At 53.2% G+C, this 25,978-nt stretch overlaps 1 protein-coding gene across 1 annotated transcript in view; it reads left to right on the top strand.

The window, feature by feature from the left end:
• Positions 1 to 25,978, top strand: part of Bmp7 (bone morphogenetic protein 7) — a 69,103-nt gene that overhangs the window by 20,300 nt on the left and 22,825 nt on the right. Inside the window, exon 2 of the mRNA XM_050152907.1 lies at positions 4,413 to 4,605. Within this exon, the coding sequence (XP_050008864.1) occupies positions 4,413 to 4,605 (193 nt within the window). The remainder of the gene's footprint in view (positions 1 to 4,412; positions 4,606 to 25,978) is intronic.

Below are 25,978 nucleotides of genomic sequence, written 5' to 3'. Positions count from 1 at the left end.
GGTTCACACAACACCTGTCGCTCCAGCTCCAGGGGATTCAACACCTTGGTCTTGCATAGGCACACACACATATGGCGTGCATTCACACACACACACACACACACACACACACACACCCCTAAAAATAATAATAAATCTTCAAGATCATCAAGTATAGGGACTTTGATGTTGCCTGGCTTAGAGACAGGAAGGCCCCATAGGCTCCACCCACTTCTTTCTGGTATCGCCCAGCTGGATCTTGGATCCAAGCCTGGGCCTCCGTGTGCACCGTGCTGACTGATGTGGTGATTTGGAAAACTGTTGCTGCGAAAACCTGTCTCCTCCCTCCCCCAGCAGTGAGGATGTCCTGGCCTCTCTGGAATGGCACTGCCCTGTCAGCGGGGACACATTTTCCTTTAGAGTCCCAGGGTTTCAGGATCACTCAGTTTACCATGTATCTCCAGTGTCTTTTAAAACTCTTTAATCTTGCCCTTCCTAGACACTGCCCCCACTGCGTGCTTTGTTTGCAGTTTAAGATGTGAGCTCTCAGCTTCCAGCTCTAGCCACCGCGCCTGTCTGCTGCCATACTTCCTCACCCACCTCCACCATCACTCAAGTGATGAACTCTAACCCGCTGGGACCATAAGCTCAAACAAACCCTTCCTTCTGCGTTACCATAGTTCTGAGGTCTTCATGGCAGCGGCAGAAAAGTAACTACTACAGTTCCCTTTTGTTTATTGATTTGTGTGGCTTCATGATTCTTTCTTTGCTAAGTGACCCTGTGGTGTAGACACCCAGAGGGACATCCTGTTGTCTCCACTGATGGCTGTTCTCCTGCCTCATTGTTCAGAGGCCCCATGACAGTGGCAGACACCCTTTGTGTGCTGAAGGGCCACCCTCTACACTGCTAGGGCCATTACTGTTACTCTCTGAGGACACAGGGCCATAAAGAGGACAGGTCACATGACCCAAGCCGCAGAGCTAGTGACAGAGCAAAGACCAAGACCCCAGGTCTCAAACAATAGAGGGCAAAAGCATAGGGCCCAGAGTTCCACAGTCACCCATTTTGTGCTGTGGGTAAGCCAATTGGCCTCCCTGAACCCCAGTTTTCTCACTTGCAAAGCAGGGATCCCTCCAACCTCACAGGTCCCCCCTAGACAATGGCCAAAGCTATGCATCGTGGGGGCATCTCTGAGCACTAACAAGACATGCGCCTTTTGCATCTCTGGCTTCTTCAGCCATCTTTGGCTGTGAGAGAGGTCCCACTCTGCTGGCTTCTTTTCTGGCTGATCCTTTTTTTTTTTCCCCCCAGTGGCACTGTTCTGAAGCCCCGGGGCAGAGGTGGGGGTGGGGCAAAGGACTAAAGAGTTTTGGAGACTGACTTCACTTCAGCTGGGAGCCCACAGTGCTCCTGGGCAGACACAGGGTGGCTCTCCTTGCTGAGCCTGGAAGCATCAGTGGTCCAGGAGAATATGGCCTACTCCGTGAGGGAAGGGGAGGGGAGGGGAAGAGAAGGGGAGGGAAGGGTTGTTCCTGGTCTCTTCTGTGGGAAGAGGAGGAAAGAAGGTTGGAAGTCATGGTGAGGGCCATCTCTCCACAGCGGCAGGGATGGAGCCTCAGTGGCAGGGATGGAGCCAGGAGCACTCTCCTGACCTCCAGGGCACCGCTGGAACCTAAGCAGAAGCTTCCATGATAGCCTCATCCCATCTGTAGGCAAAGTCACCCAAACTCCACCGTGCAGTTGGAGAGGGCCCATGAGCCTTAGGGTGAGAAGGGAAGAGGTGCATCCGTGTGACTGTGGGGGTTCTGCTGCAGCAGACAGGGAGCAGAGCAGGATTGTTTGGCCAAGGTGACAAAGAGTCAGGAGACAGCTGGGCTTGACTAGGGGGATTTATGAACGACTTGGGGACTGACTTGTCATTGTTTCTGTGAGACCTACAACTGGAGGTATCAAAGAGAGGATCTGTGTGCATGAGCAGGAGGCTGGGGGAGACAGTCAGGTATGAGAGAAAGCCACATACATGTCAGGGTTGTTTATATGCAGAGTTGTCTCCATGTTGGAGCCATTAGCATGTAGGCGGTCATCTGTAGGTGGGCTCATTTGCATGCAGGGAGCCATCTGCCTGTGGCCTGTAACCATGTTCTGGGTAGATGAGCTCTCCCTGGAGGCGGCAGAGTGTGAGGAGACCAAGCCTGAGGGAGGGAATGCCTGCAAGGCGGACAGAAGTGAGGACCGAGAGGATGGTCGGGGAGTCAGAAGGTCCCTAACAGTTCCTGGTGAAGGAGAAAAGAAAGGGTAGCATTCAAGTGCTGGGGTCACATGCTGAATGCTACCTCCTGGAGGCCAGCAAGACTGTGGACGACCATTTATGTCCCAGCTGGTTACTGTGTGGTCTTTAGCGACTTTGCTGGGGCGGAGATGCTGTTGGGGTGTTCCCTGGAAGCTCCTCCCTGAGGTGAGCAGATAGGGTGGTGTGGGCGTAGGTACTGGCTGTTCGCTGTGGCACAGGATGCTCTGGGACTTGTGGCTACCTCCTGAGCCTCAAGCCCCCTGTGGCTTCATCTTTCCCTGTCCCCTTCATAGGACTGTCCTCCTGTAGTTCATGTTCTGTGTGTACCTTGACAACTCTCCCTGGCAGCACACTTTGGGAAAAGAGTATTGTCTTAGTTAGGGTTTCAGCTGCTGTGAAGAGACATCGTGACCACGGCAACTTTTTATAAAGGAAAATGTTTAATTGGGTGGCTTACAGTTTCAGAGGTTTAATCCATTATCGTCATGGCGGGACATGGCAGCATGCATGTGGGGTTCATGCACACACTACATACATGTAAATGGTACAATGTGACATCTGTTAAACAGGCAGAGAACTGATCCCACCAAACTGTCCTCACTGTTGCTGTAGGTATATGTAGTGGTAACGGTCCTGGGTTTGGTAGGTCCTGGTTTAAATCCTGGCAGTGTGACTCCAGGCAGGCTGTTCGACACCCTTGGGTCTCAGGTGTGTGCTTGACCATTGCTGCATTATGCTCCCTTCTTCAGGTAGCTCGGGCACGCTGCTGATTAATTTTGCCTGTCTATTAACACCGCCTACAATCAACTGGGACATTGAGAAATGGTCTACATCAGGTTGCCTTTGAGCATGTCTGTGGAGAACTATCTTGATTGCTAATTATTGTGGAAAGACCACGTCCTCTATGGGTGTTGGCGTCCCGTAGGCAGTCAGGCCCTGGCTGTGTAAGAACGAGGAAAGCTGGCAAGCTTGCGGGCAGCATGGGTACATTCATTCTCTCTGCTCTTGCCTGTGACCGATCTCTTGCCTCTGCCTCCTCTGCTGTGACGGACTGTAACCAGGACCCGTGAGCCAAACAGACCCTTCCTCCCCTTAAGATGCTTTGTGGCAGGATGTGTTATCACAGTAACAGACATGAAATGAGGGCGAGCTGAGAGGAGCCGGCGGAGGACAGGATCGACCAGAGGATTTCTGCCTTGCCTCCTTGTCCTGGGGCCACCTCCCCAGGCTCTCTTGTTATCCAGGAGACTGCCTGGATCTCAGCAGCTGCTTTTCTTCCCTCTTAGGGACTGGTGGCATCTCTGATGCCTCTTTGTCATGCTGGCTCGCCTTTCCCATGTGCTGGCGTGGAAGGGAAGGGCTCCTTGTGCTCCAGAGGACAGTAGGAGAGCCGACACCGGGAGGCGTGCCGAGGGTTTCTGGAGAGTTCTCTCTGGCACAGTAGGCTATGAGCAGCATGGTGTGCCTTCTCTTTCTGTCTGGGAGGAACCTTTGTGTCAGCAATTGAACTCTCTCATGACGGCAGAATTTACACCGTAGGAATTGGCCAACCCTGCTGAGAGCTGGTCTTAACACAAGCAGACCCATACCAGGCATCTCTAATTTTTAAAAGCATCCTCTGTCATTCTTCTATGCCGTCCAGGGCTGAGAACCACTGTCCTATGCTGTCCCAGGACAGGCCTACCAAGGTGCATGTTCTCAACAGGGGCAGTTACCTGATGGCCATAACATCATCTGTCTCTTGTGTGAATCTTAGGTCCCTCACACATCACAGCCCCGTTTCCCACATAGCAACACGGAGCTTCAGGCGGGGTATCGGGACTCTTCACTGCCTCAGTGCTTCTTAGTGGCTGAGGCTGCATTTGAACCCAGTCCCGAGCTTCTAGGATTCCAGGCTGGTGTGGTTGTTGCTGTGGTCAGTGCTTTAGTTTCCCCAGCAAACTGGATACAGAGCTCTTGTTGCTCAAGATGTCCCTAAGGTCTGGGCCTGTGACCATCTGGTCCACAGTGTGTCTATACGGGACGTGAGGTTTTCACAAAGGTTCCCTAAGGCAGTGTCCACCCAGCTCAGGTCAATTGCACGGACAGAGATGAACCAGATACTAAATGTCTTCGGTGCTGGTGTGCTTTCTTCCCCTCCAGTGGAACACGACAAGGAATTCTTCCACCCCCGCTACCACCATCGGGAGTTCCGGTTCGATCTTTCCAAGATCCCCGAAGGGGAAGCCGTGACTGCAGCTGAGTTCCGGATCTATAAGGACTACATCCGGGAGCGTTTTGACAATGAGACCTTCCAGATCAGAGTCTACCAGGTGCTCCAGGAGCACTCAGGCAGGTAGGTTCTGCCTTTGTGTGGGAGTGGGGTGGTGAGCTTCCTCTTGCTGCAGAGAAAGAAGTGGGTGAGAGGCAGAGGGTGGGGCCAGGAACAGCCTTGGTGGCTTTCACTATTGGTCCCTACACCAGATGACCGTCTTAAAGTGTATGATGTGTGCATGTTCTTTCAAACTATGACCCTACGCAGACTTGGTCAAGGATATCGGGAGACCAGGAAGCCCAGAGCCCGGGGCTGTGCCTCCCTAGATAGACCTACATGAATGGTCTAGGTTTGGTGGTGTGTTGAGGGGGAGGGGAGGGAGGGCTGGTGTTGATGGTCCTTCCGCTCACTGCTCTGAGCCCAGGGTGATGTCAGACCACCAATAAAAATGACCATTTATAATCAAATGCTCTAAGGGGAGCAGGAAAAAAAGAAAAAACAAAAACAAACAAACCAAAGCAAACAGCTGGAAAACTCTTGGCTGTCCAAGAGTTGCTAGGTCAGGGACCAAATGTTTGTTTCGAAAGCACTTCTGGGGCCCCAAGAAAAGTAAAGAGCTCAGAGATAATGGGGGGCTGCCCCTCACGTACATCCCAAAGTTGCTTTGCAGTTGAGGTTGCCTTTCTTTGTGACCAGGATTTTGTGTTGAGGCTGTGAACTTCTGTCGTCCCCACAGACATGGTGGCACAGAAGTTAGTGGGAGAATCTTCAGCTAGGACAGGAACAGGAACAAGGGAAGCCTGGTCAGGGCAATGCTGTTGGGCAGCCCGTCTTGGTGGCTAAGGACACAACTACTGTGGTGTGTCTCTGGTGGCTCACACCCATGTGTCACTTCAGATAGACACTAGCACTTGGAAGTAAGGAGTCTGTGAAACGGGTACGATCGAAGTGTCCTAAGAGCACCGAGAAGGCTAGCCACAGGGACTCGGCCCAGCTTTGGGAACTGGAGAGCAAGCTTCTGAAGAACTCTCTGGTAATAGTTTAGTTTTGAACTGAGTCTGGTGCTGCTCAGCTACCCAAGGAGGATCAGGATGTCTTGGTGATGTCCTGTCTCACACTGAAAGGTAAAATAAGGTCTGGGGATTGTAGCTCAGCGGTAGAGGGCTTGCCTAGAACCCACTAGGCCTTGGGTTCCATCCTCAATGCAACAAGGAAGGAAAGAAAGTTTCAGACGGACGGGCAGACGCATGGAATACAGTTCAAGTGAGAAGCAGCGGTGACTGGGGTTTAGGCTTCCTCTCACCATTGAGTCCTCAGTCCCTTCCCCAGGGGGCCTCTTCAGCTCGGGTTCTCTTTCCATGGAGAAGCCCACCGTCCACTGTCTCCTGCTTCTAGGTGGGGCAATTTGCTCAACACCTCCCATCCTGAGTCTTTCAGACTCACACAGTTCCACGGGATAGACTGTGTTGCGCTGAGGGTCTCACATGTCTGTTGCCCACGAGTGTGAAGTAGCTGCTTCTGTGGGAGTTCACAGCACGCTCTGCTGCTGTGGGCCGTGCTGTGGGCGGCTCTCAGGGACAACTGGAAGACGTCTGTTCTCTTTTGCCGTGTGGGTTGTGGGGATGAAACTCAGTTGCACTTTTACCCACTGAGCCGTCTTGCCTCCCACCCTCTGGCTTTTTTTTTTTACCCGGGTTCTGGGAGATCAAAGTCAGGTCCTCATGCTTTTGAGGTAAGCCTCTCCCTGACGAGCCACCTTCCAGTCCTGCTGTCTCTTCCCGGAAGCATGTCTGCCTGAAGTTCTAGAACTGTGGCTGGGTTGTATACATGTGTGTATGTGCTCACCCACGCACCCGCACACCCACACACCCACACACGGCCTTCCCAAATGTCGCTGGGGTTCCTCCACCAGCCAGGGAGGAGAAGGCTGGTCCCCATGCACTCAGGAAAGCCTCTTACCAAACTGTTTTGATCTTTGTCCCTCTGATGGGTGGCAGATGGCGTCCTGGTGTGGCTTTAATTTATGTTTACAGCCCCCACTGCCCGGCACCAAGCTCTGCCCTGCATGACTTTCTTGCTCTAGAGGTAGGCAGTGAATGGGAAGAGCAGGGTGCCTGGGGGCAGAAGGCAGTCGTGCAGATAGACTGCGAATCTTCCCAGACACTCAGGTGTCCTGTGGGTCTTACCTTGGTCCCCAGGCCCGGCCTCATTTAGAGGACGTGGCCCAATTTATGGAGTTCCAAGCACCTGCTGTATACTCGGGAACATTGTCACTGCAGGGACTCTTCGTTTACAGAGCCGCTTGGAATCAAATCCAGGTTTTCACGTAAACTGGGCAAGTGCTCCACCACTGAGCCACCCACCCCAGGCCGTCGAGACGCTTAGCCAGACCACGTGTTTATTTTTTTTGAAGGTTGATGGCTTAGAGAAGGCACATACCCAGCGGTTCTTCGCCAACAAGTGGGGCCGCCACCTGTGCCCAGGGCTCTTGGCTGGTCTCCAGACCTGCCTCTCATAATGCCTCATGGGAGAGGTCCAACTTTGGGAATGTAGTCCTGCCTAGCCCACCTGAGATGGCTGACTGGTCATGGCCATACACACCCTCTTCTCCCATCTCTCCCTGTGGGAACATGTGCCCTCCTGGTGGCTGAGGGCCATTTGGTCTGCAGGTCACCTCTTACCTGTGCAGAACTGGCTTCCTGATACCACGGCTTTTCATGCTGCTTTTCCAGAGAAGGGAGCGTCTCTGGGCCGTGCCCGTGCATACCTCCTGCATCTCGTGTTGGAAGGCGATGGAGGCTTAGAGACCCACAAGCCCTGCCAGGCGGTGTTCGTGGAAGTCAAGGCCACACCACTGACGAAACAGTGGGTGCTGTGACTTATTTGTCAGCTACGTTTGTGTGCACATATGCCTGGTGCCATTCCCAGAAGTCAGATAGCGGGAATAAATGGGGGGCTGTGAGAGCCTGAACGCCATGTAAAGCTCTGGTTGGGGTGCAGCCGAGTTCCCAGGATGCCACTATAATGAAGTCCCACAAACAGGGTGGCCCAGAACATTGGGACTGGGATTCCCTGCAGGCTGGAACTTCAGAGTTAGACACAGGGGGGCCTGGCCCCTCTGAAACCTGCATGTGTGTGTGTTGGGGGGTGTATGCATGTGTACGTGTGTGTCTGTACATGCGCCTATATGCGAATGTATTCTTCTTGAAGTGTCCTGAGGCTGCTGTCAGCTGCTGTGCTTTCAGACTCAGCCTCTGCTCAGCACGACCCCGGCTGTTTTCACCGGGGTTCCCTCCCGCTGCATCTCCTCCAGCAGGAGAGGGTCCACCCCACTCTACTCTGAGCGTGTCTGCATATGTCTACAGAAACACTGGTTCTGAATGAGGTCGGTTCCATTGACAGATCTGTGGGTTAGGACTGGAATCTCCTCGATTTTGGGGTACAGTTAGTCATCACAGGATGACGAGGAGATGTGAATTCGGGAGTAAGAGAAGAGCCGAGGGAAGGGCTTGGAGCTGCTGGGGAAGGTGGTGGGATGATGGGTGTCTGTTAGGCAGTCACCAATGTCCTGCTGAACTGAGGATGTTTGAGTGACAGACACCCCGTCAATAGAGGGCAGGGGAAGAGTCTGTGGGGGAACCACAGGGTCCTGTGGTCACGTGGGGCAGGATGGAGAGAAGCCGCTGCTGGGATGGGGTGATCCTCTTGGGCCTTGAGTAGGACAGCCTTTGTGTGTCTTCTCCCCTCCACTCCTGAGACTCAGTGATGGATCCGCCGTTTTGGGGAGACGAGGAGGTATGGGTTGCCAGAGTTGCCAGAGGGACACATGATGTAGGAGTTTCCCTGGCATGGGTGACATGTTGCTGAGTGCCTGCCTCTGGGAGCAGGGGAGCCCTTGCCAGGCAGAGGAGGGGACCCAGAGCAGGTGGAAGAGATTGGCCTGGAGGGAGCAGAGTTGATTGACAACAGGAAGGCGGGACTACTGTGCTACTAAATATTCTTCCTGAGCCCCACGGATAGAAGCCATGTGGCCCTTCTCCAGGAGTTAAGCTTTAGCTTTGTCTGTTTTCTGGGTCACTTTTGAATGTAGGTGCTTCTCTGAGGCAAGGGGATGGCTAATCCAGCTTTGAGAACCCGGATTCAAATCCTGCTAGCGTGCTCCTGGGAAGTCATAAGCTTGGAGCCTCAGTTTCCTCCTCTGGAAAGGAATGGGTTGTGGAGTTTCCCTGCCGGGGTATGGGGGAGGATTTTAGGGACTGTCTTCCATGCGGTAAGTGTTCCCTAAGCGCTCAGTCATTGTAGGAGGGAGAGAGGCCATAGCAGAGCGGAGAGCTTCAGCCTTTGGCAGAACCACCCTCTCTGGGTTTCAGCTTCTGAACACTTGAATTCTTTAGCCTAAGAATATGCCTGGGGACATAGGCCTGAGCTGGGTAGAGATGTATGGCTCTGTGGCATGTCTCTGGCTGTACATCTTCCATTAGAGCTTCTTCCTTGCCCAGACCTCTGAGGAGCCCAGTGCCTGCTCCCCCTCCCCCCCAAACAAGTCCTTCCACCCCCTGGGCTCTGGGCTTCGAGATAGAGAACATAACTATGTTGCCACCAGCTACCCAGCTGTTCAGGGCCTGGGACATCTGGCTCTCTGGCAGGCTCAGCTAAGCTCCAGAGACACTCCGGGGGTGCTGGGATTAGCCAGCTGTGGGCTGGCCTCCACATCTCTCCCCTGGGGGAGTCACTTCCCACCAAGTCCTCTTGATCTCTTAGAGTTGGAGGCTTTCCATGGCCTGTCCCTGCCTCAAGCCCCAGGCTGGAAAGGCAGGAGAGGTATGCCACCCTTGGCCAGCTGTGGGAGAGCCAGGGCTCAGGGTGGGCCTGAGGGTGGTGGCTTGGTTCTGAAGGCTTTGCTGGGGTTGCTGGGGAGGATCAGGAGCTTAGTCTTACTTCCTGGACCTTGGGCCTGAGGCTGGACTAGCTAGCTTCTAGGACCTGAGTTTGCTTCTGCTCTGTTGGTTCCATCCTCAGGCTATGGGTTTCATTAGGCCCATCCTCAACCTGTGCTCTTGCTGGCAGCTTCTGGATGTGCTCCTCCTGTATTGGAGGGCTATGCTTGCACCAGGAGCCGCAGGAGGCCAGGCCCTGTCACCACCAAGGTCAAGATGTTGTCTGCAGCTGGATGAAGAATGTCCCCTGCTCCATCACAGGGTCTTCGGCTGCCAGGAGGGTGACCTCAGTCTCTACAATGCCAGGACTTGGATCAACCCTGGCCTGAGTCACTGTGAGGGAGAAGGGGCTGTTTCTGCCTGTCCCTCCAGAGAGAGATTCAGGGCAGAGGAGGCCAAAGGGGTGTCTTACCAACTCCTTCCTGAACCCAGTCCAGCCCTGCTTGTTCCTGAGTACCCAAGGTGGGGATAGCAGCTTCTCCAGAACAGGCTCTTGCTTTCTACTCAGAAGAGGTGTCCTGTCCAGGGTGCCCCTGCTATCTGAACAGGTACACACCTGTCCTGAAGTCCACTGCAGCCAACCTCCGAGGTGTCTCAGCTGCCTTTCCCCCTCAAATCCAGGGTGAGCAGGTGGAGCATGGCCTTTTACCCACACCAGGACAGGCTGTGCCGCTCTACCTCAGGATACACATGGAGGACCACAGGGGTTTGGAAAAGCTTGTGGGAGCTGAGGGCAAGAAAACGTACATCTGGTCTCTACACCCCCCGCCACACCAGTGGGCCTGGGGTGGCACCTCGCCTCACCTGTTCTCTGTGAGGACTTTCAGGTAGCCATCACTTTGGTTGCAGGCTCAGGACTTGGCATCCAGACTCCGGGAGGGTTTTCCTGTATCCAGGTTTAGGCAGGGGTCATGGGCACAGTGCAGAGACAGCAAAGAGTACTGGGGCATGTCCTGTTTTAGTATTCTCTCCATGCAGAGTTGTAGTGAGTACCCCACCTCCACAACGGGCCTTTTCAGTGTTACCCCTCTGCCACAGACTGCTTCAGAGGCGGGGTGGCTCAGCTGAGGACGCACAGTCAGGAAGTGGCAAAGGGAGGCCTTGAACCCAGGTTTCTGAGACACCCTCACCTGCATTCTGGGCTGCAGTGAGAGTCTCAGTCATGGCTGTGCATTGGGTGGGCTGTCCAGGGTCTGTTAAAGCTACCAGAGTGGGTGGGTTGGGCTGGATGTTAGCATTTTGCGAGATAGCCCATGTGTGCCGGGCTCTGAGCAGGTGGCTGCCATGCCTTATGGCCCTGTCTTGGTTGAGTCCCCTGTCAATAAGTAGAACAGGGGTCACCTGCCTAGCAAATGGCCTGTTTGCCTGCACACTTCCTCTTCTCACAGGACAGAGCCCCATTCACGTTCCAGACTCTGTCCATTTCTCTGACATGGGGGAGGGATTAGCTGAGAATGAGTGGGGGCCCTTCCAGAAGCTTCTGGCTTCTCCCTGCTCCTAATGGCCTCTGCATAGGCTTTTGTGTCTCCTTACTTCCGCCTCTTGCCACGACCCCTCAGTCATAGGGCGTTAGGGCGGATCTGAGCTGCCTTAGCCGTGGGCAGTAGCTGGTGGTCGTTGCCCTGGAAAATCATGGGGCCATGAAAATCCTGGGTTAGGACCACCTGGGTGCCTCTGCCTGAGGCCCCTTTCTCAGGGCGCCACTCCAGACCCCATCCCCGAGCCTTGGACAAGGTACAGTCAGTCCCTGGTACTGCGTGGTTCCCCTCAAGGCCCCCTCAGTGATTTGCAAGGATCATTCTGGAAAAAGCTTGCATTCAATACCACCCAGCATGGCAGGACAGCAAGCCACTGTGTCCAATCTAGTTAGTTCTGGAGAGGCAGTCAGCTGGTCCTGTCCTGTGTCCTGGAGCCAAATGCCCACTGGCTTCCTGTCCTGTGGTCTGAGGCCAGCTGGTGGGCTTTGATGGCTGTTTTGATCTGTACTGTGTGCCTTTTCCTTCCTTCCATCGCTCTTCCACAGCCTGGACCTGGCTTCTTGGACTGGCTGGGCACCAGTTGGGTGTCAGTGGTAACAGGGCGTATCTGTGGGGCACTTGTGATAGCGTCCGGTGGGGGCTCAGCAGGGGGCTTACAGGGGGGCTCTCATTTTCTTGGACTCCTTCCAGCACTGAACCACGTGGAGTAAGTCACTAGCCGGAGCCAGCATCATTGCAGACCTGTGGCATGGGGAGGGCTCTTTCCTACCGCTGGGTAGATCCGGGCAAGTTTGAGGCGCAGTCCTCCGCCTCCCGTGACGTGCCGTTGCAGAAGAGATAGCTGTCCTCCTGAGCAGCCATGACAGATGAGGGCAATTTGTCCATTCTCTTCCCCCAATTCGTGACTGTGGGGTTGGCAACCTGCTGACCTTGCAGAGCCTCCTTGAGCACTGGGTGAATTCCGATGGGGTGGGTAGCCCCGGAGGCTGTGAGGGTGGCCCAGCCACAGAGACTACTTGGGAAGTGAAGTCTGAGGCATATAGTAGGCACTCAGGATGCCCGCTGCAGGAAAGGTCTGACCACTCTCAGCAGGGCAAAGGCTTCTTGTATGGAGGTGTCGCGCCACCACGAGGACGTGCCCACGGGTACCTGCCACATGTGTGAGTGCCAACAGCGCCTTTGCTCGTGGGCTGTCGGTCCACCCCGGCACATTCTGCCATACTCTCCTCGCTGCCTTGTTACCGATCTTACCTCAGCATCTGAGCTCCATTTCCAAAAAGTGAAAATTGCCTGTAATTAAACTGCTTTCGATTCTCTGCGAGCTTTGCTGTGATGATTGTAATCATATTACACAGAGCCAGGGGGCCGCCCGGGTGTCCAAGGGTCGGTGAACCCTCGTGGCCAGTGAGGGGGCAATGGCAGCGTGTGCCGGGGTCCTGGGTTCCTGGTGCTGGAATACATCTGGGGACAGTGCTTTAGGATCGGCCTGTCTGGATAACTTGATCAGACGCTTTAGTTCCAAAAGCACTCTGTTCTTGGATTGGGACCTCTGCTTCCCTATAGGAACCGATTTTTCCAAATGTATTAACATATGTGTTTCATATCAGGGCCTGTAATTGCTTTAGCCTTCTTGGCAGGAAACAAAGGGAATTAATATTTTTCAGTTTGGTTGTAAGCGGTCATCTGTAGCTGGGATAACAAATACCGTCTCAGATGCTGACTCGGTGAGGGTAGGGGAACAGGTGCCCCCGGAAGTGTTGTTTCTAAGAAGTCGGCTATTTCCGCGAGGGCCTCTGCTGTGTCATATTCTTGTTGGAAGACGGAATTCTCAAGGCTTTGTCAAACTCTGGTTTCCCCCATTGTCTTTCTGCTCTCACCCTGTCAGAGCCATCTTCCTTCTTGGCTTTGCTTTTGCTGATGCAGGAATGGAAGAAGAAGAGCTGACATTTGGCCTCTGTTCTAGCACGCTCTGCGCTAGTCTCCCTCTGGGAACCGAGGCAGGCATGACTAATGGATCACAGCACTTCTTCCCACAATTCCTCAGTGCAGCTGCATGAAAGGGGAGCAGCCACTCAAGGGAATCTGCCAGCAAGGGAAGCCTGCTTGGCCCCTCGCTCAGGTCAAGGTGTCTCCAGGGCCGATGGTGAGATGACCGGGGTGTGTGTGTGTGTGTGTGTGTGTGTTTGTGTGTGTGTGTGTGTATAAAGCAGAGGTTGACATCAGGTATCTCCCTCAACCATTCTCCCCTTTCATTTTTGAGATAGGGTCTTTTGCTGAGTCTGCTGTTTGGCTGGATCTACTTGCCAGGAAGCCCCCGGGGCCCTCTTGTCTCTGCCTCCCCAGCGCAGGAATTGTAAGCGCACTGCCTTGCCAAGGACCTGAGTCTGGCCCGCAGCAACCTCCTAAAATCCACCTTCCCAGACCCTGAAATGAGGGCTTGTTACTAGGAGAAGAGTGGGTGGGGCAATGGGGAGATGCAGGGGAGGGTGGTGCTGTTCAGGGTCCCCAGCTGTGGTCCACTCCCCTGCAGGGGATTCAGAGGCAAAGCTGAATCCTCTTTCTCGAGTGCTCCCACTTCCATAGGCATCATTTCAGACAGAGCTTCTGGCTTTGTGCTGGGGGCTTTTGACCTTTTTCTGGGGCAGGCTGATGGGGAGATGGGAGGTGTGCAGTGGCCTCTCCAGCCTCAATACACAAGATGCTGGCCTCATCCTGCAACACCCCAGTGAGGAGCGGAATAGCCCCGGGAGGCCTCCAGAGCAGGCCACATTTGGGGTGGAAAGTGCCTCAGTTCCCTCCCAGCGTTCCCACCTCCTCCTCAGCTTGTGCCTGCCTTCCCATGCCTGCCTCCCCATGGCTCCCACTGTCCACAGTGCCTGAATCCACCCAGATTAGAGAGAAGAATCCAGACCCTCCATTCCAGCCTAGCTGTTTAGACAAAAATCCAGAGACAATCACTCTTGTTAACACTTGCTTCCAAGGCGGGTCACAGATCAGAGAAAGGTGATCAGGCAAATGTGTCAAGATGCCATCTATAAACCTAGTCCTGTAGGAACAGAGGCGGGAGGATGACCACAAGTTCAAGTCCAGCCTTCTCTATGTAGAGACTTCCAAGCCAGCCAGGATAACACAGTGAGAGCCTGTCTTTAAACAAAGAAAGAAACACTGTCAAAGTGGGACCACAGGTGTGCCTGGGGGCAGAGTGCTTGGCTGCTTGCCACAGGGCACCAGGCTTTATCTCTGCCTCACAAACCAAGCTAAAACATCCTGAGGATTTCAGCCTGGTACTCGTGGGACACTGGACATAGCCTCATATGATGTGTGGGGCCCTACCCTCCTGAGCAGGAGGCCAACTCATCAGGCCAGGCCTCTAGGCTCCTGGGTCTTGGTAGCTGTTGATACTTGTATCCAGTGGACACTGACCAGGCCCTGCCAGACACACCTGTCACTTGGGTCTTTGTAGGTACCCAGGTGCTCTTTCCTTCCCCGCCTCCTGTCTTGTACCTCCATGTGGGTCCTGGCACCAGATCTCAGGCAACCCACTTGCATCCAAGTCCTTGGCTGAAGGCCAGCCTCCGCCTTTTCTCACGCGTGAGAGGAGGTAAGAGAGTGTCCCACACTGCAGCCAGCAGGTCGTGCATCACAGGCATGTTCAGTATCTGCCTGGCTCTCCACTCATGGCCAGTACCTAAGCAGGAACCATTTTTCTTAGCCGTCCCCTTTCCTTTCCTCCTCTGGTCCTCTGCTTCCTGAAACTTCCATTAGCCTAGCTGTGGAGAATCCTAAGCTTGGGAGTGGTCACACCCACACTGTCAGTAACAGAGCGGCAGAGGTTTGTGTTCATCTAGTGTAAGAGTTTATTGAAGATCCCTTGCAAGCTGCACCGGTTTCCTTGCTGTGAGGGTACTTAAGCCGCTGGCTGGTACTGTAGACTTGGAGATGGGGGAGGTGTGAGGGGCTATTTGGCTCATTTCCTCTTGGTGAGATCCACTCGGACACAGTGCAGGACTGAGACACAGAGTTCATCTAGTGACACATTCAAACACCACAATGACACAGCGAGACTGTAGGAGGTTCTCCCAAGACACGGTGGGGAGTCCTATGGAGATTCCGAGTCAGCTCAGTGAGTCCCCTTGATGGTCCCGTCTGAGGCTGGTGGTGCAAAAGCAGGTCACTCCAGACGTTCCCTGGTTGTTGCATTTCTGAAATGCATTCCTGGTGGCCTCTGGGAGCAGTTCTCTCCTGTGTGGGTCCTGGGGATCAAGCTCTGGTCACCATGCTTAGTGGCAAGCACCTCAGACCAGTGAGGATCCTGTGGCCTTCGTACTTGGTCATCAGGCTTAGAGGCCAATGCCTTTACCTCTTGAGCCGTCTCACTGGCCCAGGTGCCCCCACTTTGCATGATCCAGGTGAGGCAGGGGCATCATTCCTTGGCCTCATATGTCTGTAAGGTCAAGAGTCTGTTAACTCTGCTATGATCTTGTGTACCCACCTGTGTTTGCTTGTGTGTGTGTAGGTGTGCATATGTGTGCTTGTGTGTGGAAGCCAAGGCAACCACAGGTATCATCCACCTTGGTGTTAGGGTTTTTTCCCCCCCACTGGCTTGGAGCTCACCAAGTAGGCTAGCCTGGACAGCCAGCACACCCCAGAGATCTGCCTGTCCTTGCCTCCTCAGTGCTGAGATTACAGACACATGCTTCAGCTTTCACATGGGCCCTGGGGAATTGAGCCCAGGTCCCGATGTTTACAAGACAAGCACTTAGCCGGCTGATCCGCCTGTTTAGCTCTCTGAGGTGGTTTTGGTACACCCACATGCCACGTCTTCTTGACTTAATTTGATTACTTGATAGGTGGTAATATTTCATTTGCATAAATCACTGATTGTCACTCGACGCCCCGTGGTTAGGGTTGGGCAGATGAGAGTGTTGAGTTGCCAAAGGAAAGTTTGGAGAGCATTCTCAACCGTCTCCATTCACACAGAGCAGTGTGATTCATGTAGAGTGGTGTGAATTTCCTCTGTCCCTGAGGGTAAGATGCAGCCTAAAGGCCAGCATACACTGTGGAGGGCCTCAGGGCAGGGAGCAGCCTGTCTTCCACAGGCACGGTGTCCCTTGCTTCTGTCTGCAGCTCCCTGCCTTGACGCTTTCAGGTTCAATTTCTTGCTGCGCCCTGCTCCCCTCCCCTTCTGGTCTCTGGGTTTTGGAATCTTAAGAGTCGGTCTGTGGTTCTTTTTTTCTTCAGGTTGGAAAGATGACGCGGCGGGGAAGCTGTCAGTGTCGACTAGTTGCTGTCTTGAGTGTTCGTGAGGAGTCTGAGGTTACCTTGCCCTATTTCAGTCTCGAGCTGGAGGCTGGAGGAAGTGGGGCAACCAGGGAAAAGTCTGGAAAGATCCGCCTTTGCACCACAGCCTCAGTCAGGGGTCCATCAAGAGGACACGGAGCTGACTCAGAATCTCCACAGGGCTCCCCACAGTTTCTTGGGGGGGGGGGCTCCTAAGATCTCGCTGTGTCACTGTGATGATGTTTGATGTGTCACTAGGTGAACAGTGTGGCTCCGTCCTTGCACTGTGTCTAAGTGAATCTCACCAAGTGGGGAGGAGAATGAGTAGGCATCCCCTCCCCCCTTCCAGTCTCCTAGTCTACAGCACCAGCCAGGGTTCCTGTGGGAGGTGAGAGGAGGTGTCCAGGGTCTTTCCTTAGTCAGTGTGAGTGACCACCTTGGGATTTGAGAGTGGGCTTCCAAGGGGCTCAGAGCAGGATCAGTGGGTAAAGGCCCCAGGGAACTGGGGGAATCCAGTCCCTTTCTGGTGACGCCTGTAAGTTTGGAAAAAAAAAGCTACTCTTTATTCTTTAATTTCTTTAAATACATACGCATACATATTCATTGTAAGTATTGTGTGTGTGTATGTCTGTGTGTGCATGCATGTGCACACGCACAGATCAGAGGACAATTTATAGAAATCAGTTCTCTGCTTCTGGGGTCCTGGGGATGGAACTCAGGTCACTATCTTGGTAGCAAGCGCCTCGAGCCACAGAGCCATCTCGAGGCCCTTTTGGAGCCTTTAATGTACTTACGCACATACAGTTTGGCATCTGAGGGTCAGTGGTACACATTTTCTTATTTCACTGCAGAACCCTCTTGTCTGTTGGCCCTCTGCTAATGAGGTAAACTCCAGAGACCTTGATGAGTTTCAAACCTGTCTTCTTGCAGACAGGCTCCTGAAGCCCTGACGGTGAATGGCCTCTCCTCGTTCCCTGCCTGTAACAGCACAGCCTTCTGGTTGCTGTGTAGGCTGTCTCGGGCCCTCCACGGATGCCTGGTGGGCTTCCTCAGTGGGCAGCCTGCCAGTCCTGGGCTGGATGGGAAGGCGGTGGGTGGCCCCCCAGCTCATGCCGTGGCAGGAGGTGTTGCGGCTTCTCATCTGTTTTTCCACCTTTCTCCCGAACGACTTAATTTTGGTCTTCCTGGATGTGTAGGGCCTCAAGAGAGTGGTTTATAAAAAGCGCTGGGCCTCTCTGACTTCACCGTCAGGGCCCTTTGTGTCCTAGCCCTGAGGTGGGCAGCTCCAGGCGCCTGGCGACCCGACCCTGCGGGGCCAACTTCGTCTCAGGACTTTGATCTTCCTCCTGGGCCTCCCTGCGGCCTGGAGTATGCCTGCTGGGCTGGCTCCAGGTACACCAGCCAAGGGCCTTCTCTCCTGACTCATGGGGCCTCTACCCACATGACATCATGCTAGCCTGCGAATGCTCTGTTCTGCTCTGTTCGCTCTCTGGATTTCTCTCCCGCTGCAGTGTTCTCTCTCCTTCTCTCTTTCTCCCTCCCTGCTCCCCCCCCCCCCCATCATGTCCAGAAGAGGGACAGTGTGGACGGCAGGGAGAGGGAGGGAGGATCTGGCAAAGATTTTGCCACCCAATGTGCTCCCTACTTTCTGGGTCTTAGCATCTGACTTATGGTAGCCAGAAGCCTGCAGGCTGTGGCCCCGCCCACCTCTGTCGCCACAGCCGCTTGCACCCTCTCCTCACTGGTCTCTAATCACACCTTCCACACTTCTGTTCCCTCTGTCAGGCACACTTGTCCCAGCAGTTACCCTTGTCCCGGCCGTCTGGGCTGTATTAACTCTGCTCATTCTTCTTGTCCTGTTGGGGTGTCCCTGGGAACCTCCTTCCCTGGGAAGTCTTGTACTTCTGATGTTTCCTTGATCTTTGTCAGCATCTTGCCTGCCCAATTTGGGTATTGCTGTCCTTGCCTCTGGTCCTCAAACCCCATTCTGGCTGCCATCATCCCTCCAGCTTTTGGCGCTGGCATAAGGTTGAGAGGCAAGACATCCCAATGGTGACAAGGTTGCTGTAACGAGGGACCACACATTTAATGGCTTAAAATACAAATTCTAGGACGGAGGAGGTGGCTAAGTGGGTAGAGTCCTTGCTGCCTAAGCATCCTGAGTCTGGATGCTCATCACATACACAAAAGCAGCTGGGAACAGTGGCCACACCTTTAACCCCAGCATTTGCAATGGGGGCCAGGTGGGGCCAGGTAGAGCTCTGTGAATTTGGGGCCAGCGTGGTCTACATAGGGAGACCCTGCTTTTGATTGTAGTGCAAATTTATAACCCAAGTGTTGGAGGGTAGAGACAAGCGGATCCTGGGGCTCTTGCTGACTGGCTGGGCTGGTCTACCCTGAGCATGAGTGCTCTGGGTTCACAGAAAGACTATCTCAGAAACTGAGATGGTGAATTACCAAAGAAGTCACCAGATGTCCACACTGGACTCCTGGGGAGGCCTCGGTTCCTAACCTTTCCTGGATTCTGGGAGTGTCCGCTCTCATTTTATGCTCAGGTCTGACTCTCTGCTTTCTTGACTCTGTGGTGACTTGGGACCTCCCTGGAGAATTGCCTCAGTTCAGGTGTCCCCCATGTCTTCTCTTTGGACCCCTTCTGCCATTTAAGACAGCACACTCAGGTCCTGGCCCACCACTCAGGACTTCTGAGGGTGTATTGTTCTGTTGGCCTCTCAGCTCAAGTCCGTTTTCTTTTGCTTGGTGGTGGAGTCATTCAGTCCAGAACCTAATGCACCCTTGCCTGTCACCTCCTGTAACATGCAGTGTGATTCCTGGCTGTCGTTGTTCCAGTGAAGATTGCCCAAATATTTCTCTGTAACAGCTTGGGGCACTTGCCCAGCAGACACCCTGATCCCTAGTCCTCTCCACTACTCTGTGGAGATGGCTCTTGGACCTGCAACACAGGAGACAGAGAGGGTAGGTGAGCAGGTGCCTGGCTGTAGCCCTGAACCAGGCCTCCTGGAGAGACCCTGGGGAATTCCAAAGGCTATTCTCTCCACCTGAAGAAAGTATCTGCTCCTTGCAGGTGGTGAGCTGTGCCTGAGGGCCCCTGCAGGTGGTGAGCTGTGCCTGAGGGCCCCTGCAGGTGGTGAGCTGTGCCTGAGGGCCCCTGCAGGTGGTCAGCTGTGCCTGAGGGCTCCTGGAGGAGCTACAACTGTGTTTTGGGCTGTGATATTGGGGACCCCGCCTCAATTCTGAGGCTTGAATCCAGGGCCTGGTGTCTGTTAAGTAAGCACTCTTACTGAGCTACACCCCTCTCTTTCTGTAATTCCCCCATCTGTCTCCTTTTGTCTCTGCCTCTCCCATATTTTTATTTTGAGGCAGACTTGAGATTGCCTAGGCTGGCCTTGGGTCTGTAATTGTCCTAACAGTTGGAACTGTAGGCCTACACCACCATACCTGACTTGGAGAATGTTTAATCCCACCACTTAAGATTTTATGGCTGTCACCCAGATCCTTCCTCCTGTCCAGCCACCAGCAGCAGTATGATGACACAAACACTCCCCATCTTCAGCTGCAGCTAAGATGTTTTGCAGGGATTCCGAGGTTCTCCTGGGCCCTCAAGACACTGGGTGCTGGGGTTCTGGACCCCTTGACAGTGGTCAAATATGGCACGTCCCCCAAGGCTGGGTACTGGATTCTGAAACAGGCCTTCACGTGCAGTGGCGTGCCCTCAGATTTTCCAGAGGCCCCTGGGGTCTTTTTTCTTCTTTTTTTTTTTTTCAGTAAGCTTTGGTGGTCTTGATGTGAGGAAATGTGGCCATCCCCAGGGGAGTGGTTGATGGCCCCTGGGGATTGCAGACTAGAAATAGCCTCCGAGTAGTCAGAAGTCCCAGACAGGACTCTCCATCCTCCCACACTGGTGATTTAAAATACCCACTTTCCACAGTGGTAGAATTTTCCAGGGGAGGGTGTGTTGCGAGTCCCAGCGTGTGTGTGTGTGTGTGTGTGTGTGTGTCTCCTCTCACTTCCCAATGTTCACAGGTTTCCTTGTTTGTGTGTGCTTGCACACGTATTCAAGTGTGTGTGTGTGTGTGTGTGTGTGTGTGTGTGTGTGTGTGTGTAGGGTGCTCCTCCCTCTTCTCTAGGGTTAGGTTTCTGCTGTCCACTGGTTTCCTTTGGAGGAGGGGCCCTGGACCCAGCAGCTTGCAGTCCACAGTCAGGTGGTTAATTATTAACATCGCAGAGCCAGCATCAGGGTCAACTGGGGTTCACACCTTACAGAGCAGGACTCTGGGAAAACCTGGGTTTCTAAAGGGGAGAAGGTGACCTTCTGTGTCTTGATGCTGTTTCTGTGTGTGAGTGTGATGTGTGTGTGAGTGTGTGAATAGTGTGGTATGTGGTTTGTGTGTGTGTGTGAAAGTGTATGTCTGTGTCCTGAAGAATATGCTGAAGACTGTTTTGCTTTGTATTGAAACATTTCTTTGTTTTTATTTTGTGTGTTTTGCCTGCCTGCTGGTGTGTGAACTGCATGCCTGCTGGTGTGTGGACTGCATGCCTGCTGGTGTGTGAACTGCATGCCTGCTGGTGTGTGAACTGCATGCATGCTGGTGTGTGCACTGCATGCATGCTGGTGTGTGCACTGCATGCATGCTGGTGTGTGCACTGCATGCCTGCTGGTGTGTGCACTGCATGCCTGCTGGTGTGTGCACTGCATGCCTGCTGGTGTGTGCACTGCATGCCTGCTGGTGTGTGCACTGCATGCCTGCTGGTGTGTGCACTGCATGCCTGCTGGTGTGTGCACTGCATGCATGCTGGTGTGTGCACTGCATGCCTGCTGGTGTGTGCACTGCATGCCTGCTGGTGTGTGCACTGCATGCCTGCTGGTGTGTGCACTGCATGCCTGCTGGTGTGTGCACTGCATGCCTGCTGGTGTGTGAACTGCATGCATTGTTTTTGCTTTCACTGCATACATGCAGTACCCACAGAGGCAAGAAGAGGGCACTGGATCCCCTGGAACTGGAGTTATAGGTGGTTGTGAGACATCATGTGGGTGCTGGGAACTGAACCCCATGTCTGTGAGAACAGCAAGTGTTCTTAACCACTGAGCCATCGCTCAAGCCCCTGCACTTTGTTTTTGAGACAGGGTCTGTCACCTGGAACTGAGCAGGTAGGCTAGGCTAGATTGGCTGGGCTGTGAGCCCAGGGATGTCCTGTCCTCAGCCTCCTAGTGCTGGGATCACAAGCGTGTGGCACCATGTCTGTCTCTTTAATCATGGAATCTGGGAATGGAACTCAGGTCTTCATGTTTGTGTTGGTAAATACTTTACCAACCAAGCCATCTCCCCAGTCCTTGCTATTCCTTTAAGAGGAATTAGTGGTGGTAACAGTCGGGAACGCATGCCCTGAAATCTGCTCTATGCCTCTCCTGAGCTTGGCAGACAGGGCCACACTACACACGTCTGTGCAGTGGAAAATTAGTCCCGTCACTCCGTGTTTTCTGGAAAGACCACGAGAACATGGGAATGTGTTCTCAGGGCTTTGTTTTTTCAAGATTTATTTATTTAATGTGCAGTAGTATTTTGCCTTGAATACTCTGTGAGGGAGTCAGATTCCCTGGAACTGGAGTTACAGACAGTTGTGAGCTGCCATCTGGGTGCTGGGAATTGAACCCAAGTCCTCTGGAAGAACAGCCAGTGGTCTTAACTACTGAGACATCTCTCCAGCCCCGACAGGCAGGGTTTTGAGAGCCATGTATGTTTTCAGAATTGATATTTGGAATGCTCCTTTTCCACCCTCCAGACTAGAGTACACACAAGCAGGCTTCCTGTGTAAGGGCTGCAAACTTTAGGGAGTTATTTCCGCAAGGCGCTGCCCTGTGTATTGTACATCACCCTCGAGCTTTATCCATCTAAAAAGATAGAGCATAACTCAGCCCTCATCAGAGGAGCTTCTTTTTGCAGTAGGTGGTGTTTAACACAGAGACCCACAGCTGGCCAGGGTTTAGAGAATAAGAGACAATGGGATGCTCAGCCTTAAATGGTACATCTCTGTAACACACACACACACACACACACACACACACACACGCACACACACACGGCTTAGGGATTGTCCATTGCAGTGTGTAAGAGCCAGAGGTGGCAGGTGACTGCAAAGAAACATTGTCCCCTAGACACAACAGGGCAGCAGCAGATATGACGCACAGCAGGTGTGACAGTGTGCACAAGATCTGTTCAAGCACTGGCCAGAAAACAAGTACAATATGGAGAGGGGAGGAGGAACTAAGCCCCACCCCTAGCTGGGTTTATGTGTGGGAGTAACAGACGGAGTGTTTGCGTACATCTTCCCACGAGTCCGTCTCTTCAGTGCGTATGCACATGTATTTGGCGGCCAGAGTTTGGAATCAAATGTCGTCCCCAGGAAGGTAAATTGCCTTAGTATTTGAGATAGCACTTCTCACTGAACCTGGTGCCCATCAGTTCAGCTAGGTTGGCTGCTGACCGAAACCCAGGATCCTCCTGTCTGCCTTCCACACACTGCCACACCCCGCTTTGTACATAGGTACTGGGGACTTGAACTTGGGTCCTCAATGCTTGTCTGCCTTCCATGTACTGCAGCGCCCAGTTTTGTACATAGGTACCGGGGATTTGAACTTGGGCCCTCATATTTGCACTGCAATCACTTTGATGACTGAACTATCTGCCTGTTCTTTATAGCCTTCACATTTGCTCGTTAGTTTGCAGGGGACAGCCTGGGCTCCCCTCTCTGCCTTGTGGATTTTGGGAACTGAACTCTGGTCGTCAGGCTCGGCAAAAAGCACCTTTAACCACTACCTTGCCCATTCTAGTTTTTATTTGCCTTTCTCTGACAGCTGATGCAACTAGACCTGTTTTTCCTATCCACTGGCTGTTTGGCCATCTTTGGAGAACAGTCTATCAAAATTGACTACATTTGTCTGGTGTTGCCCATGTCCCACACAGTGCAGGTGCAGGGCGGATAGCAGGTGCCAAACAGGACCTAACAGATCCTGTACCTCCCTCCCTCCCTGCTGAGATGATAAAGGTTCTTGAATTGTATTTCCTGTTCCACTGTCTAGTTTGACCATGTATAAGGCTTGCCCCTGGGACAATGTCAACATGTCCCCATGCCCACATGTGTGAAATAGGAACCATATCCACAACCTGGAACTCACCACGTAAGTCAGGTTCACAGCAGTCCTGCGTCTGCGTCGGCCTCCCCAATGCTGGGATTATGGGCGTGTGCCACTGTGCCCAACTTGGGAGTGACATCTTAACATGATGGAGGGCCAGGGGAAGTTCAGTGTGCCGGCTTGGAAAGCACCCAGGCTCCAGGAGCGGGGAAGGTAAATGAATGCGTGTCTGTTCTTGGGGCCCCAGCACCTGCACCTTCTCCACCTCTGTACTCACCTGGGATGGGCAGCAGCCGTTGTGCTCTAGGTAAATAAGAATGTCCCAGAGGCCCATTCACCACTCACTCGCGCGCGCTCTCTCTCTCTGTTGTATGACCAGTGTTCCTTTGCAATACTATGAGAGGGACCAGGAATCCAGTTTCCCACTCAGTTGAGTGTTCCTGCTGTCCCTTGCCCGTGGTCCCGCCTCTGTTCTGGTGAGGTGTCTCTACATCTTCATCCCACTCCTGCCCCCTCAGATAAGGCGTGGCTCTTGCATGCCTGAGATAAATGGCAAACTCCGCTGGCTGTGGGGAGTGGCTGCCTTCATGGTGATGTGGGGATGAATCACTTCTGGCCTGACACATCTGGCCTCAGTGTCCTGGCCTTTAATGAAAGAAGTCTTAGCATCCATGGGCAGGGCAGCCTGTGTGAAGGCTTGCTCTGTCCTTTGGTCACAAGCATTGTTCCCTGTGCCAGCATCTGCTCCCACCTTCCTGCACATCTGGTTTCCTAGCAACGTCACTACCCAAGTTCCTCATCTCGTGCTTGGAGCAGATGTCCCGAGCTGACTTGGAGTGGCTTCTTTTTGCTCCCATCCGCTGACTGTCAGGGTAGCCAGCTGCTTCACTGACAGTCCTGGGAGTTCTCCAGAATCAGGGAAGCCATCAGGCAAGTCGGAGATGAGGCCAGCCAGATTTCCCTATGCGTGGCTTTGAAAGCCATGTAAGATATTCTCCAAACAAGATTTTAAAGTCACCTCTAAAGGGACATCAGAGTAGAAGAAGTAAGTGTGTCCTAAAGACTTGGTCATTGTTTTCATTCAACTTGGACATTGACGTCAAACTTAGGGTCTTTCAAACACTGTGTGACCCTAACAGGGCTTCCTTGCCTCTGTAATAAGTAACCAAGAGGACAGACTACTGAGGATCTGGAGGACTTTGGGCCCTGAGGAATGACATAGGCTCTTACCTCGTGACTGATTTACTGGTTTAAGATCAGAACTTGTAGCACCTTAATCTGTTTCTGCTGCTGCAACAAATTGCCCAAGACTGGGAAACTTACAAGAACAGAAATTCATGTCATAGTTTTGGAGGCTGGTGGTCAAGGCGCTGGTGGGATCTGTGTTCTGTGAATTAAGTTACTGTTTCAAGTTGGTACCTTGTTACTCTGTCCTGGCACAGTGAACTGCAGAAAGTCCAAAGGGCGCAAATACTGTCCCGCTACACCCCTCACAAGGGCTTGTCCCTTCACGAGGACAGTGCCTTCATTGCCTGATCACCTCCTAATACTGTCACATTGTGTATTAGTTTTCAACATGAGCATGGGAAGGGACACGGTGTTCCAGCTGAAGTAATGATGTAATTCAACGTTTTCTAAATCAGGTGTAGGGGAGTGTGCATGAAAACCATCCACACCCCCACCTGTGGTCTCTGTGATGTCATCCATGTCTGGAGTGCCCGCCACCACTCCCAAGCCTGGGTGTATGATGTAAATAAAATGATGTACATAGGTTCTCTGTGCCTAGACTGTTGGCTGGAGGGATGAGAAGGACCCAGCTAAGAGCATCCATTGGGGGACTTTGACCCGTGAGACTGCCGGTGTCTCACACCCGCCTTGGCACTGACTATGCATCTAACTAAGGTCTGCCCGCAGCTCGCTCCCTGGCTTGTGTGTGTGTGCGCGCGCACCTGGTGACTGTAGACTGCACTGTGGCTCCCAGCAGGGAGAATCTGCAGACCTCTGAGATGAATGGGACGATGACTAGAGATGGGCAGCAGCAGTAGTTAGTAGGAGGAGGGGACTGGGGCCAACTGGAGACTCTCCAGACTGGCGCTGTGTGTTGGCTCTGGTTGCTGGCTTAGTGGGACACTCAGCAACAGGTCTGATTTGTCGAAGACTCTGAGAGTTGACATGCCTTTTACGTCTCAGTGTCTGCCCAGCGGTGTGGGCAGGATTCTCCAGCTCCTGGGGTTGTTGTGAGGACTCAGCGACAGCGTGCTTTTGACCCCAGAGCCTGGAGAGTCATCTGTGCCCAACCAACAGGTGCCATACTGATGTGTGTGTGTGAGCCACAAAACATACCCTGTTCCCAGGAAAGGTGGTAACTACACCTTGTCAACTGGCAACTGTCAGGGGCCCGGAGAAGGGTCCGGGTTGGAGAGGAGCTGCACTGTCCCCCAGTGCCGAGCACAGCATAGGAGCTCTTGTATTTAGTTAACCACTGAAAATGTGGAAACTGAGTCTTGATAACTAAAAACCCACAAGAGCTGTTACGAATGCCTTATATATTGTATGCAGTGGTGCGGTGGTATGCCTCTTTCCACCCATCCATTCATCCTCCACATACC

Source organism: Alexandromys fortis, unplaced genomic scaffold, assembly GCF_014885135.2.
Source record: "Alexandromys fortis isolate MF-2015 unplaced genomic scaffold, M_Fortis_MF-2015_v1.1 scaffold_81, whole genome shotgun sequence".
NCBI lineage: Eukaryota > Metazoa > Chordata > Mammalia > Rodentia > Cricetidae > Alexandromys > Alexandromys fortis.
The sequence above is the reverse complement of the archived record's forward strand: the minus strand, read 5'-3'. Positions and strand labels throughout refer to the sequence as shown.